A 13,882-nucleotide genomic window follows, 5' to 3' on the forward strand; every position below is an offset into this window, starting at 1 on the left:
AGGAATATATATATATATATATATATATGAAGAGTTGATTTTCAAAATGCAATATATCCAAAATTTGGGTTTCGAGAAAATCGCACTTTTCTCCTACACGAAGCCATTGTACAATTTGCTAAAACTGTTTATCAATTTAGGTTCATAACCCTCATAGAAATAGGACTAGAATGGTTTTTGAAATGTACCTGCATAAAAAGATGCTTTTTTTTTGTCCCAAAATTTGCGTTTAGTTGCAAAATGAGGTATATCCAGCTTTTTTTAAGCTACAAAACGCTGTATATCCATTTTTTTTCTGATAATACATCTAATGTCCAATATTTTAGTTTATTATTTTATTAAAACCCACTTATATTCCCAGTGTTACCATCTTACTACAATTGTACCATGTTTTTCTGTTACTATAAAGTGTTTTTATTGAGTAATTTCAGTTATTTGAACCATTTTCAAAATGATGCAAGTCTCTAACGAGAGACTTTAATTTGAAGAGTACAGCTTGTCGTTTCTACTGTTGAACTGTGTTAACAAAGTCTAAAGAACTAAAAAAGTCAACATAAAATAGTTTTAAAAGAAGAAAAAAGTTTATTAGTTTATACTACAATCATAAAATGTAAAAGAAATAGTATGAAATAAAAAAAAAAAGGTTGAAAACAAAAATGAGTGAAGCAAGAAAAAATAAATAACTCAGACAAACTAGGCACTATCTACATCAGAGTTAGAATGAGCAACATCCTCAGTAGCATCACATAGCAGTGCCTCATAAGAAATCTTTATTCTCTCCTCCACTCCTACGGCTTCGAGAACACAAAGAACATCTGTCTTTTTAGCCACCTTTACACAGTTCTTTTTTCCAGGCTCCTTTGTGTTGAATGAATCCCAGTTTTTCCCTAAAAAAGTGGATATATTAACCATGTATTATTAAGATAATTCCACTGTAACATTGAAAAAAGAGAATTTCCATAATCGGATAAACCTCTGGACAATAGTCAGTTTTTTATTGACAGTAACTGCAGTACGAGCAAATCCAATATAGCAAACTGAAGGTAAAGCTATTTACGTACACAATGCTGAACAAAAAGAAGACTGGCAAACTTGCAGCTTGTTTCCATCACTACAAAGAAAGTATTTGATCGTCATGTGTCTTGTTTTTTTCCTCTGATCATTCACTCTTTTCGTGTTGTCCGCATCAAGCAAAGCTACTATAGCAGCATCTTGTGACACTTTGTCCAGTTTGCTGTAAAAATCTGCATGGCATTTCACCAGGTCATCAGGTGTTATATCTTGAGCCTGAAATAAATAATACAAATGTATGTTTTGCTACAATAAAAGATTTAATTTTATATTAAAAATTATACTACTAGTTAGATCTAGTAGCTAGGGCTAGCCCCTTGCCTTGCTTAAAGTTATTGCTAGACTAGACAAACGAGGACATACAACCTAGATGATAAATCGAAGTTTAGATATAATATTGACTAGAATTGTTAAAACTTTCGTCTAGCTAGTAAAAATAGTAGGCCTAGATCTAGATACTAGATCTAGAATATGTAGTAGACAAGTAGAGTAGATAATCTAGACTAGATTAGATCTAGAATCTCTCCCTACTTTTGGAATGTTAAGCTAGAGCTGACAGTAGCCTAGACCTACTGGTATTCATACACTTACATTCAAAACTTCACTCACCAATTAAAAGAACAAGCTAGATATCTAAATTCTAGTAATACTAGATCTATGTATTAGATTTTCTCATTGCTTAGATGGCTGGATTGACCTCTGACCCTGAAACGTCACGCGTCGTTTTCTGACGGTTTTTACGTTTATTTTAGGGGTCCTATACACGACAAATGAAAAAACTGCTAATCTCGCTAATTCTCATCATTATTTTAATGAGACATGCTATATAAATGGACGCCATGCCTGAAAATGGCCGAAAAAATAGCCAGATATGTGGTTTTAATTAATACATGCTATTCTTGTCGAGTACTCTTGGGAAAAACTGAACTGTCGCTTTAAACGGCCCAGCACTCGGTCGAAACCCCCCGGCACAGAAGTAGTAATATATAATTGAGATATTTATAATGAGTAATTACAGTTATGTTGATTCGCCTATTTTATATCGAATTTCCATATGAGGTACCCATGCAGACATTTCTGTCCGCTTTGTTTACTATCGTGACGTCATTGTTACGCTAGTTACCTCACAGAAACAACTCGTTTTTGTTTTTTGCGGAATGAACTGTTAAGTCTAGTATTTTAATTATAATTCAATTGTAGCGTGTGCAGAAAAAGTAAAATTATGGAAATTATTTTTGTATTAGTAATTTTATTAGTATATTGATTTTTTCTTCACTGTGGGCCGACAGTAGCTGCATTGAATTTAATTCGTGACCGGTGGTTAACCTCGTCAACGCTGCGTGGCCTATTCGTTTATATAATTAGTGATGCTCGTTCAGTGGCCTTTTTCAGAGCTAGGCCTAATTACGGGCGTTTTTTAGACTTAATTGATCGGCCGTTAGCCCTTTTCATTGCTGCGTATTTAAAAAAATGCTCGTTCAGCGGCCTTTTTTTTTTTGCGCTAAATAATCTGTTTACGGGCATTTTAAGCGTTTATTTATTTTTTTAAGCTAGACGTAGATCTAGTTTAAAAAATATTTTTTAATACAGCTGGCTGCAGGGGGGGGGGGGTGCAAATCGAAAGTTTGAGGGGGTGGGTGCAAATCGAAAGTTTGAGGGGGGGGGTGCAAATCGAAAACTTAAGGGGGGGGGGTGCAAATCGAAAATTTGAAAGTTTGTCCCCGGGAAGAGTCGCTACGCCTTGGGGGGGGGGGGGGCTGACACCATTAAGTGCCGCACCGGGTGACACCCGACCTCGCTACGCCACTGGCTGGCTGTCTTGCATGCCTGATATGTGAACTTAAAAAAAAAAAATTACCGAACTTTAAAAAAAAATGACCAGAAGTAGGGAAGTAGGTCTGTTTTTCAATTGGCTAGAGGGAGGGGGGGGGGGGGGGAAAGAGAGAGAAGTGAAGACACCGACCATCTCGTGTACGCGTGTTCATGCTATGACGTGTACTATAGGCCTGCTGAACTCACGGTGACCCGCGACCGTGGTGGGATTTTTCATCCACAGGATAGTAAACGTAAGCAAGCAATCACGCGAGTGACGATGTTTGGAGATTTTTTTAAAAAAAATCACATTCGTCATGTTTTCAAGATGAAAAAAAATTGTAATGTAAAAAAAAAATATACCATGTATGAACCTCAGCTGCCACACTGTTGACTCAATATAATGTGAATTGAGTGTAAAATGTATTTGTATTTATAAACGATCATAACTGATACTATCTTATTATTTTAAGCATATTTATTATTTATTATTTAAAATTAGAATTTGAAATAAAAATATTTATTATGGTCATTTGATTTATGCAGGTGTTCATTACTTCATAAAATGGTATGAATAACATGTAGAGTAGAATTTAAAAAATAATAAAATAACTAGATCTAGTTTTATTATCAACCAGTTGCTTTTTGTTATTTTCCGGTGAGTAAATTACCTAAGCTGACGCAATTACCATGGCGGGAATTAAAAGCTCGTGTACACAAGTCGACGACGTCATGTTATGCCAAGAACGCTGTTTTGTCATTCATTTTCAATTTTGATTAATTTTCAAATTCTCTCTTTTCTCGTCAACCGAGTAAGCTAGATATTTAAATGTGGTGTCAAATGTTCTCTTAAGGGGTAAGGAACTTAATGGTGTATTTGAAATAACAGAATATTTTATTTTTAAAAATCCAAAATTCAACCTACTACTACTATGTATCCGTGTTTAAAAAAAAAGCCTAGTGTTAGATAAGTTACAGTTTTATCTACAACTTACCTTGCAGAATCCTTTAATATGATTACACGAAATGGACGGGATCATTCCTTCTCCTGAATGACGAAAGATCTTTTCTTTTTCTCTTTCTGTGCATGACCTCTTCTTTTTTCTGGACTTAAATGTCAGTACAACACTTTCGTCGTGACCATCAAAGTCCGCCATTTTAACAATTGTTTCACTTAGAGATGCTTAATGCGCATGCGCAGATAAATAGTAATATTTACCCGGATTGGTCCGAATCGATACCGCATTTTGACGCTAAATAAAATCGACAATGCCGCGTTTTGAAACCAAACGTTTTTTTCAAAAATAGAAATAAAATGAAAATTTTGCGCCGTGAAGATTAAAATTAAGTTTTCCTAATAGTAACTGAGTAGCTTTACAATATGGGCACCTTATCTCATTTTTTTCAAAAATGGCGCTTATCGCGTTTTGAAAATCAACTCTTCATATATATATATATATATATATATATATATATATATATATATATATATATATATATATATATATATATATATATATATAGATCAGTAAAAATAAGAGCACACCAAATAAACATAATGTGCATATAATATCGTGGAAAATAGTTCTTTATATAGCAACACTTGCGCTGTCTGAACTGTGTCTGGTTCTCCGATCACGCGAATGTTGACGACAGGCTTGGGATACGCTGGTAACACACGGGCAGACTGGAGTCTTTTATCCTATTAATCTGGCTCTAATATTCGTTGGTGCAACTGGAAGAAGAGGACATCCTTTAAAAATATTAAAAAATAAATTTCACTGAATTTACAATATTGTTAAAAAAAAATTTTTTGTTGTAATTTTAAAATTTTTTCATGTTGAGCTTAATAGTAGATTAACCAGGAGTGATTTCCCCTAAACTCTCTTGAATATTCTTATATAACACTAAGGGGAATGGCAACTCGGGATATAGAGATTATTGTTAATCCATTTTTATTACTTAAACTTTTTAAAATAGAATAAAATCGCGTAGAAAAAAGAATTGCGCACCAAGTGAACGCCAAACAAAATGTGTATAATAGTGCGGAATATTATTAGTACTTTAAAATATCCGAAACAGTACTCAAGTTATAAGCTTTTAAGAAATTTAAAGTAGAATAAGTTCCACTTCTGGTAATCGGAAATCGCTGAAAAGTTGATACAGAACTACAAATCGGATATAATATTTATATATGAAATTTCATCAACCTAACTGTAACTGGACTCAAGTTATCGTGTTTACACAAATACACACACACACACACACACACACGCGCACGCACGCACGCACACACACACACACATACACACACACATACGGACAGAATAGCAATGGATTACGCATACAACGCCAAAATATTGATATATCTGGATTTATAATTTTTGTCCGATTAAAATAGGTCCTCTATACTTAGGGTGTGATGAAGGACTGATGTGTAAAGCGGTGAATACTGTCAAAATTCCATCTGATTTTTGTGCACGATTACAATACTTTCTCTATAGGCCTACTCTGTATACGAGAAAGTAAAAAAGAAGTCGATTGACTCATCTGAACTCGTTTCATTATTCTTGTAAGCCCAGCTTTTTTATTTTTATTATCATATCTAAAACAATAAACTTTAAAATAATTTTTAGTTCAAGATAACGCCTGTTATTATACAGATTTTTCTACTTGTATCTACAATCTTGCCTTAGCTTTCCTGTAACTAAAACGTCCTAAGGTGTCATGCATAAACCACAACACAACCCGCAGGTGAGGGGTCCGTACTTTAGTGATGAGGTGTGACGAGTGAGGGAGGGGGGGGGGGGGGGGTTAAAGAAGATGTGACGTCAAACGTTTGTATTTATTTTTTAATATTGATTATTATACTGAATTTTGGCAGAATTTTTTTTTTCATTTTAAAATACAATTTGGTAACTTTAAAAAAAAATTTGATCAAGGAATATAAAATTGATACGGATTAAAAAAATGTTTGTATAATAAAACCCTGATAAGCGATTATCTTACCAAGAGAAAATACTCGATAATTTTTTGTCAAATAATCCTGGTTTGTTTATGTCCCCTTGGGGAAAAGACAAATGGATAATTATTTTCCTTAATATCACTAGCACACAGGTGACTGCGTAGACAGGTGTCTGGGCCACACCTAGAGACAGGTGACTGGGACACACGTGGAGACAGGTGTCTGGGCCACACCTAGAGACAGGTATCTGGGCCACACGTGGAGACAGGTGACTGGGCCACAGGTTGAAACAGTTGACTGGGCCACACGTGGAGACAGGTAACTGAGACACAGGTTGAATCATGAACAATCTATAATATAAGCGGGCTGTGTCTGTCCGTCATCGCTATAGATTTTGGGACTATAAAAGTAAACTACGCACCATGCTGTGCTTTTCAGTGCACCGCAGTGTCTTATTATAAGTAGAAGAGTTGGGTTTGTTTATATAACGACATAGAGCTATTTTATAATTTCCACTGTTTGTACAATTTTGCATAACGTAAAGAGAATATTAAATACACGCACATTGCTAAAACATATTAAAAGAATCAATGTCAAATATTGTTTTCGTTAATATTCCTAGAAAAAGTTGATACATTTTAATAACATAATAACTGTAGGTTAGAAAAATCTAATTAAACTGTTTAGTAATTTTGCCAAGGGAGGTATTTTAAAAATAAATTGAACTCACACTAAAAATGTGAATGCAGAATCTGCAAGATGGAATAATTGCTGGAATAATATAATCAGCAAAATGTGAATGCAAATTATGCAGACGTGTAAGAGTACATTATTGTTGGAATATTATAATTAGCATTGATTGATAAAAGGCTATCTTTTATTTATTTTATTCACTGAATGTAATGTTTACTACTTATAATTTTTAATCAACTATTAAGCACTATTATAGACGCGTCATCACGTCATCAATGGTTTTAGTTATGAAACTCTATTGTAAATTTTTAAAATTTAATGCACTGGGGAAAAAAATGCGTGAATTGATAAAGTGATATAATATGATAGGTAAAACACGGATATTTTAAATACTGCTGGGGGTTTTATAGGAGAGGCGTAGAGGGGGGGGGGGGATATGTCCCCGGTTTCCGACCTAAGGGGGCGCCAAAGTGGGTTGGAAAAAAATTGCGGGGGGGGGGGGTGGAAATCGAAAGTTTGAGGGCGGTGAGAGGGTGCAAATCGAAAGTTTGAGGGGGGTGCAAATCAACAGTTTGAGCGGGGACAATTTCAAATCAAAAGTTGTGCAAATCGAAAGTCTGAACGAGGGGGTGGGGGTGAAAATCGAAAGTTTAAGGGGGTGGGGTGGAAATTGAAATTTTGAGGAGAGGGGGTGCAAATCGTAAGTTTGAGGGGGGGGGGGGAGTCTAATCGAAAGTTTTTCCCCGGGCGCCGGAAAGGGTCGCTACGCCTCTGTTTTATAGTCATTCACTGTGTCAGACGCGTTCGGCGGCGCTCGGAAAGGGCCCGATTTGGCGCTACGGGCTAGACTGTGAGCAATATGCCTTTATGATTGCATTTAAATTGTGTTTATGTTATGAGTGTTATGTTTGTTTTTTCGTTTGTTTTTTTGCGTTCATTTGTGTTGTGTTTAGTTTTGTTCTGTTCCCAAGTTGGTACATTTAAAAAAAGATTTACCGTGGCGGAGCACGGGATGCAGCTAGTACAACTATAATCATGTGTTGATAATGCAATAAAAACAAAGGTTATACGCTACAAAACCTAATGTATTTTTGAAAAAAAAATATTCACGTTTTTTGAACAATAATTTGATATAATTCAATTTTAAATCATTTTATGTCTTATAAAATTTTCAATGAAAAATCAGGTTAAAAAATAATTTTTATAATCAAATGCTATTAACAAAATAAATATTAAGTTTAATTTGTCCTTTGATAGATTGCTAAATTTTATGAATTCATCTTAGTCTATCTCACAATTATAACAGGTAAACAAAAGTTAATAAAAAGCAGCTTTCCACTTTCGATATTCCTAAATACCGAAGATATATCGCGTAGAGACATTTTGTCTGCAATATTTTTTCGGCGATGTTTTATCTGACAATACTTGTCAATGATATCTTTTGCCCATGAGATCACTTGTGTTTGAGATCATTTGTCCTGAGATATTTTGTCTGGGATATTTTGTCTGAGCTCCACAGTCCTAAGATAATTGTTTACGGAACCCTTTTAATTGGTTATTTTAATTATTCCTACTTTTGAAGATGTAAACCATGTCTCCATATTCGGTGTCATGTTAAGAGAATTGTATACCCTTTAGGGTAAGTAATTATCTTAAGCGAGCTGGATTAATTATTAAGCACTTTCAACTTCTACACTCTACACCGTCATCCTCTTTTATTATTTTAGCTGAGCTACAGGCTACCAACGAGTATTTCACGGTATTCGTCTTGTGTTTCTTCTATAGATGTCTTCCTGTGTCTGCCTTAAGTTTAAGTCGACCATTGGTTGTGTGGTCTGACGGCCCCTATTGCGCATGTCTAAGAGTTGCCTAAACCTTATTAAATAGGACAAGAAAGCGTAGCTTGCACAACAAGTTACACCTAGCCAGATTTTGCTGACTTATGTTAACAAAATGTTCAAAGTTCTTTTGGTTTTCACTATCTGTTACATAGCCGCAGGTCAGTAATTTAGAAAAAAAAAACATTTGTTAACTTAAAAAAAAGAGAATTGAATTATTCATCTTCGTCACTAATATTTATTACAATTGTTAGTTTAACTTCACAACAAACAAAATAAACGCGTTATCTCTGATTATTTAGGCTGCGTTATGTTGTAAGCAAACATTACACCCGACCACCTGATTTGATGACCTTAAATTAAAATATTTCATACGTTCTGTGATGGTTGTGAAATAAACATTATATTCGCGAGAAGACTCCAACAATATTTTCTCCTAATTTAATCAAATTATGCTTTACCGTACTAAAAGTGTTCAACATTTATTGAGCAAATCGAGTCCAGGGTAGAAGACTTTACGGTAATGTGGGGGGGGGGGGGGGATGTTAGACTTGTGTTTCCAGTGTAGAAGACTTGTTGGGAGCACAGTATGTCTCAGTTGTCTGGGGAATGATGGACTTGTGTTTCAACTAAACTCCTGGAGACACACAATATTTTATAGACATACATATACATGCATATTTAGGTCCTTATGTCAGCACTCGAATTGTTTTCACGCAAGTGATGCTCAATCAGATTTAATTTCCAGACTGTGGAGTCATCAAACACAAAAAGGCGTGCGATAGTTTGATGGACTGTGACGAGATTGATCCGGGTTGCTTACGTTGGATTAGGGATGAAGCAACTTACGATCTGTTTTGTCAGTAAGTGGCCTGTAATGTTGTTCTGAATTATAAAGAGAAAAAAAAAGGAAAGATTCCTCATTAGACCTAGCGATACATTTAGCATATGCGGTAGAGTTCATGTTTCTTGACCTCGGGATATGAAGGGAAGGTGTGGTCAGTACTTTGCCCAGCAGCCTTTACTTTACCTCACGTGGGTTAAGTACCCTTCAGAGCTGGGTGGACTCAGGGACGTTCGGGTCATTATTTAGGTCGTATGATGATGACAACTCAAGACATATATAAACTAATAAACATATTCATGATTAATTTTTAATTAACTGTCATGCAGTGTTTATTTCAGACATTTCTGCGGGGGGGGGGGGGGGGGTCACCTCCGAAGCACGTCTACCGCCCACCCCCCACCTGAGCGAAATATAATTTATATAGAACATATAATTTTTACCAGTGTCTGCCCCTCCCCCTATCGGTAAATACAATCCCCCCCCCGAAAGTTTTCAATATCTCCCTCCACCCCGCCCCTTCCCCCCCCCCCCCCCCCCCCCACTCCAGGAGAAAAAAGTCTGGTCTGAAAGAAACACTGCCATCGTGTGCCCTATAATTCGACCACATTACTTCACATATGTTGGCTTTGTTTGGCGAAGGGTTAAGATTGAATTAATTTTAAAGTTAATTTTAAAAGTAGAAAGCCTCTTAATTTAGCCTATGTCAAGCATTGAGTGTGTTTTAAAATAATTTAAAAAAATTAAAAGCGTTATAAATGTTTTCTATAAATAAACCTTTTCATTTTCCAGGAAAACTTCTAACTTTACAACTTGCTACAAAGCAGTAACGGAAAAATGCGATAACGAAACAGTTGCGAATGTTGTAAAAGCAAGATTCCTAACTTCCGAATACTTGTGCTCCACCGCAGATAAAGTCGGTAAAGTCATTTCTGACTTCTTCTTCTTCTTCGTTCTTAATTTAAGTGATTTAAGAGATTAACTCCAACAAAATGAAGTATTACCTATCAATTTGTTGAGCGGCATATAGATGGTTGACTCCGATTTCAGCCTGCTTTTCTTTTTTGGATTTAAAATATAATAAGTTTGGCTGTTTCAGTAATTGCTTAAAAAGAATATTAGTAATAAAAAAAATTGATACAACAGTTATCATTTATTTTACTGAATCTAAATTTTTAAAAAATTATAAATTTTTTTACACACTATTTTTACTTAGTTATTTCATAACAGCCAGACTTAACTCACAATTACTCGCGTCCACCTCAGATTTAAATCAACTCCAGTATTATTATCTCACATAATGGATATTCTTTCTTTTGCATATAATAACTGTTTTCAACCAATTTGCACTGCACAGTTAAGCTGTTAATTGCAAGTAAAATTAGGATAGTATTGCTGCTATTATTTAAGGGAAAGAAGTCCCTTTGTAAAAACGGTAATGTAATATTGAAATGCCCACACAAGCAAATCGAACACAATAAATTTTAATAGACTACATACTATTTTAAAAAGCGTTAAGGTTTAATTTACATATTTTTGCCGCTGAATATCCCAGCCATAAATCTCTTTTGTTGATTTTTCAACCTTCACCTGTATTACCGTTTTAGTCTCGGCTATTTCAATGTGACAAAGTGACTTTTAATTCAGATATTATTACGATGGCTGGGTCCGAATGTGTATACAACAAGACAAAGTATCAAGAGGTTGAACGTGGTATAGATGGTTGTAATTCTAGTTTCGAAAATCAGATGCAGTCTACAATTAAAGGTGTTTCGTCTCTTAGCAGGTGCCAGTAAGTACATTATTTTACATTATAAAACAATCCAATCTAATCATCATCATCATCATCATCATCATCATCATCATCATCATCATCATCATCATAATCATCATCGTCATCATCATCGTCATCGTCATCATCATCATCATAATCATCATCGTCATCATCATCGTCATCGTCATCATCATCATCATCATCATCATCATCATCATCATCATCATCATCTTCATCATCATCATCATCATCATCATCATCATCATCATCATCATCATCATCACCATCACCATCACCATCACCATCACCATCATCATCATCATATCATCATCATCATCATCATATCATCATCATCATCATCATCATCATATCATCATCATTATCATCATCATTTCGCGTTCGTGCCCAAGACACATTTGTGCAGATGAAGTAGAGTTCATCTGTTTTAGAGACCTAATTGGCCTACATACTTTCCTCTTTCCTTATACTCCCCTAATGCCTGTCTGTTGATGTTCCTCGTTGATATGAAAAGTGTGTTCAATTCATCGCCGTTGGCGCTTTTTTATATTTTGCCAAAAGATTTCAGTCCAGTTTTTTTTATCCATATCTTTAATATAATTAAATTTTAAATAATATCCTCTGTAATGTGTCTAAAGATTTTACACTTTTCTACTACTGTAAATACAGTTAAGATTTAAATAACGAAAAAATCATGTTTCTTGCCTTATCACAGTAAAGTATCATAGAGATATCATTTTGAATCAATTCTTTTGAATGCAGCTACTTTTGTCAATTTTCTGTGACTCTAGGTTGGTGGATCAGATGAAGGCGTGTATGATAAACAACTACACCGAAACTTGTGGTCACCAAGTTGGAAGTTTAATGTACAACCTGTGGGAAATAACCTACAGTCCAGAGTTCGAGACATTTAAATGTTGAAACCTGACTGGGAAATGGACAAACTCACATCAAGATGTTTGTCCTGTTGAAATTTTCGAGGCGGTTATCATTTTAATGTATCAACAATTTAAATGTATCGTAATAATAAAATACGTTTTCTTGACGTATTTATATTGTATTTATATTGTTAGTGTCTTTTTTTAATTAAAAGTTTTTATTTAGACGCCAATTATTGGACTTGCTAAAAGTAGAAAGAGTATCCCAGTATCTTCAATATCATATTTTTTTTAAATATAACTTTCTGGTTGTTAAAAGTTTGATTGTATTCTAAAGAATATCTGACACGTTTTGTTAATAACCAAAAGAGATGGATTAGATCTATTTCATTTAAAAACAGCTCAACATATGAAAGTTTCTGGTAGTAAAGAAAGATGAAAATACAATACACTTGAACTACTTTACAGGAAGATAGACTATCATTATCATTATTTTAAAACAGAAACACTATTAGACACTTTTGAAACTACTTAAAGACCAATTAAACAATAGCTTAGTAAAGATTCGTTTAATTGAGCTGATTTTAATTGCTTATTTCGAAACAAATCTCTAGTCACGACATTAAAAGTTAACCAGGTAGGGGTTCCATCGATATATTAATTGATATATTAATCGATATATTAATAAAATTGTTTAATATTTGCACGATAAAAAAACACCAAAATAAATGTTAAAGCAAAGTCATTTAAGTATAAACATTTCAAATACCACCAATCAAAAAAAGCAAAACTGTGTCCAGTTGTAGTTGTAAGCCTTTAAATTATGTTTGGTTGATTGTATTAAATCAGGAGCAGGTGTTGTTTGTACATAAATAAACCAGGTGTTTAACACACACACACACACACACACACACACACACACAAACACACACACACTAACACACACACACACACTCACACACTCTCACACACTCTCATACACAAACACACACACACACACACTCACATAATTACACACACACACTCACACAAACACACACACGTAGCCTATATATATATATATATATATATATATATATATATATATATATATATATATATATATATATATATAATACAATTCTACGCTGTTACATAATTAACTATCTGCAATTTTACATTATAACATATCTGCCCTCTTTCCATAAAAAAATACCCCTCATTTCGCCCATTGCGACATACCCAACAGTCGAATTATCCGGTGCGTCCCTGTATGTTAATTAAATACCAATTAGAGCTAACTACTGAAGAGAAAACTTACTTAAATATCATATCAAATTATTTATAATGATATACTGAGAGACGTGGGAAAAAGATGTCATTAATTTTAACGTCATTAGTTACTACAGAGCTGGAGGGGGGGGGGGGTCGGTGTCAGGATTACTGTGGGCGGGGTGTCATGGTTAATGTCGGAAGCAGTGTGAGGGTTAAATGTGGGGGTTTAGTCATGGTTTACTGTGGATGGGTTGCATGCATACTAACTGCGGGGGCGGAGCTGTGTTATGTTTACTGTTGGGGAGTTGTCAGGCTGACATCGGGTGGGGTGACAGTCTAACTGTGAGGGAGGGGGGGGGGGGAGATGTGTTAGGGTTACCGTAGGTGGGGTGACATGCCAACTGTGAGGAGGGAGGGAGGTGCTATAAGGGTTAATGTGAGGGGGGTGGCATGTCAACTTTGAGGGGAGGGGGAAGATGTGTTATGGTTACCGTAGGGGGGGTGACATGCTAACGTGTTGCAACGACTTACACGAATTACATCATGAATACGTGTATAATGGTGAAATGCTCTAAATCCATCTCCCCCCCCCCCCACCCTTTCATGTCCACTAACATAGTGATTCAAACGAAACCTTTCCGAACGCAAATGTACCTGGTAAAATATTCCGCCCTGATCCGGTGTTATTTTGAACTCTACCAAGCACTTAATACTAGGTCACTAATCAACACTATA

The 13,882-nt window shown here is 35.1% G+C and overlaps 1 protein-coding gene and 1 long non-coding RNA gene across 2 annotated transcripts; one reads left to right on the forward strand and one right to left on the reverse strand.

Moving 5' to 3' along the window:
• Positions 1–313: 313 nt before the first annotated feature.
• On the reverse strand, positions 314–4,315 carry LOC131927195 (uncharacterized). The gene is made up of 3 exons (XM_059282924.1): positions 3,879–4,315; positions 1,062–1,287; positions 314–887 (listed from the first exon to the last, which is right to left on the reverse strand). Exons 1-3 carry the CDS (start codon positions 4,038–4,040, stop codon positions 694–696), a joined length of 582 nt encoding a protein of 193 aa, XP_059138907.1. The 5' UTR covers positions 4,041–4,315; the 3' UTR covers positions 314–693.
• A 4,837-nt stretch (positions 4,316–9,152) lies between these two features.
• On the forward strand, positions 9,153–10,963 carry LOC131927183 (uncharacterized). The gene is made up of 3 exons (XR_009383607.1): positions 9,153–9,242; positions 10,016–10,143; positions 10,871–10,963. It is a non-coding gene; the product is annotated as an uncharacterized LOC131927183 (long non-coding RNA).
• Positions 10,964–13,882: the final 2,919 nt, after the last annotated feature.

Source organism: Physella acuta, unplaced genomic scaffold (genome assembly GCF_028476545.2).
Source record: "Physella acuta isolate Inbredline_101_S28 unplaced genomic scaffold, ASM2847654v3 ptg001380l, whole genome shotgun sequence".
Lineage (NCBI taxonomy): Eukaryota > Metazoa > Mollusca > Gastropoda > Physidae > Physella > Physella acuta.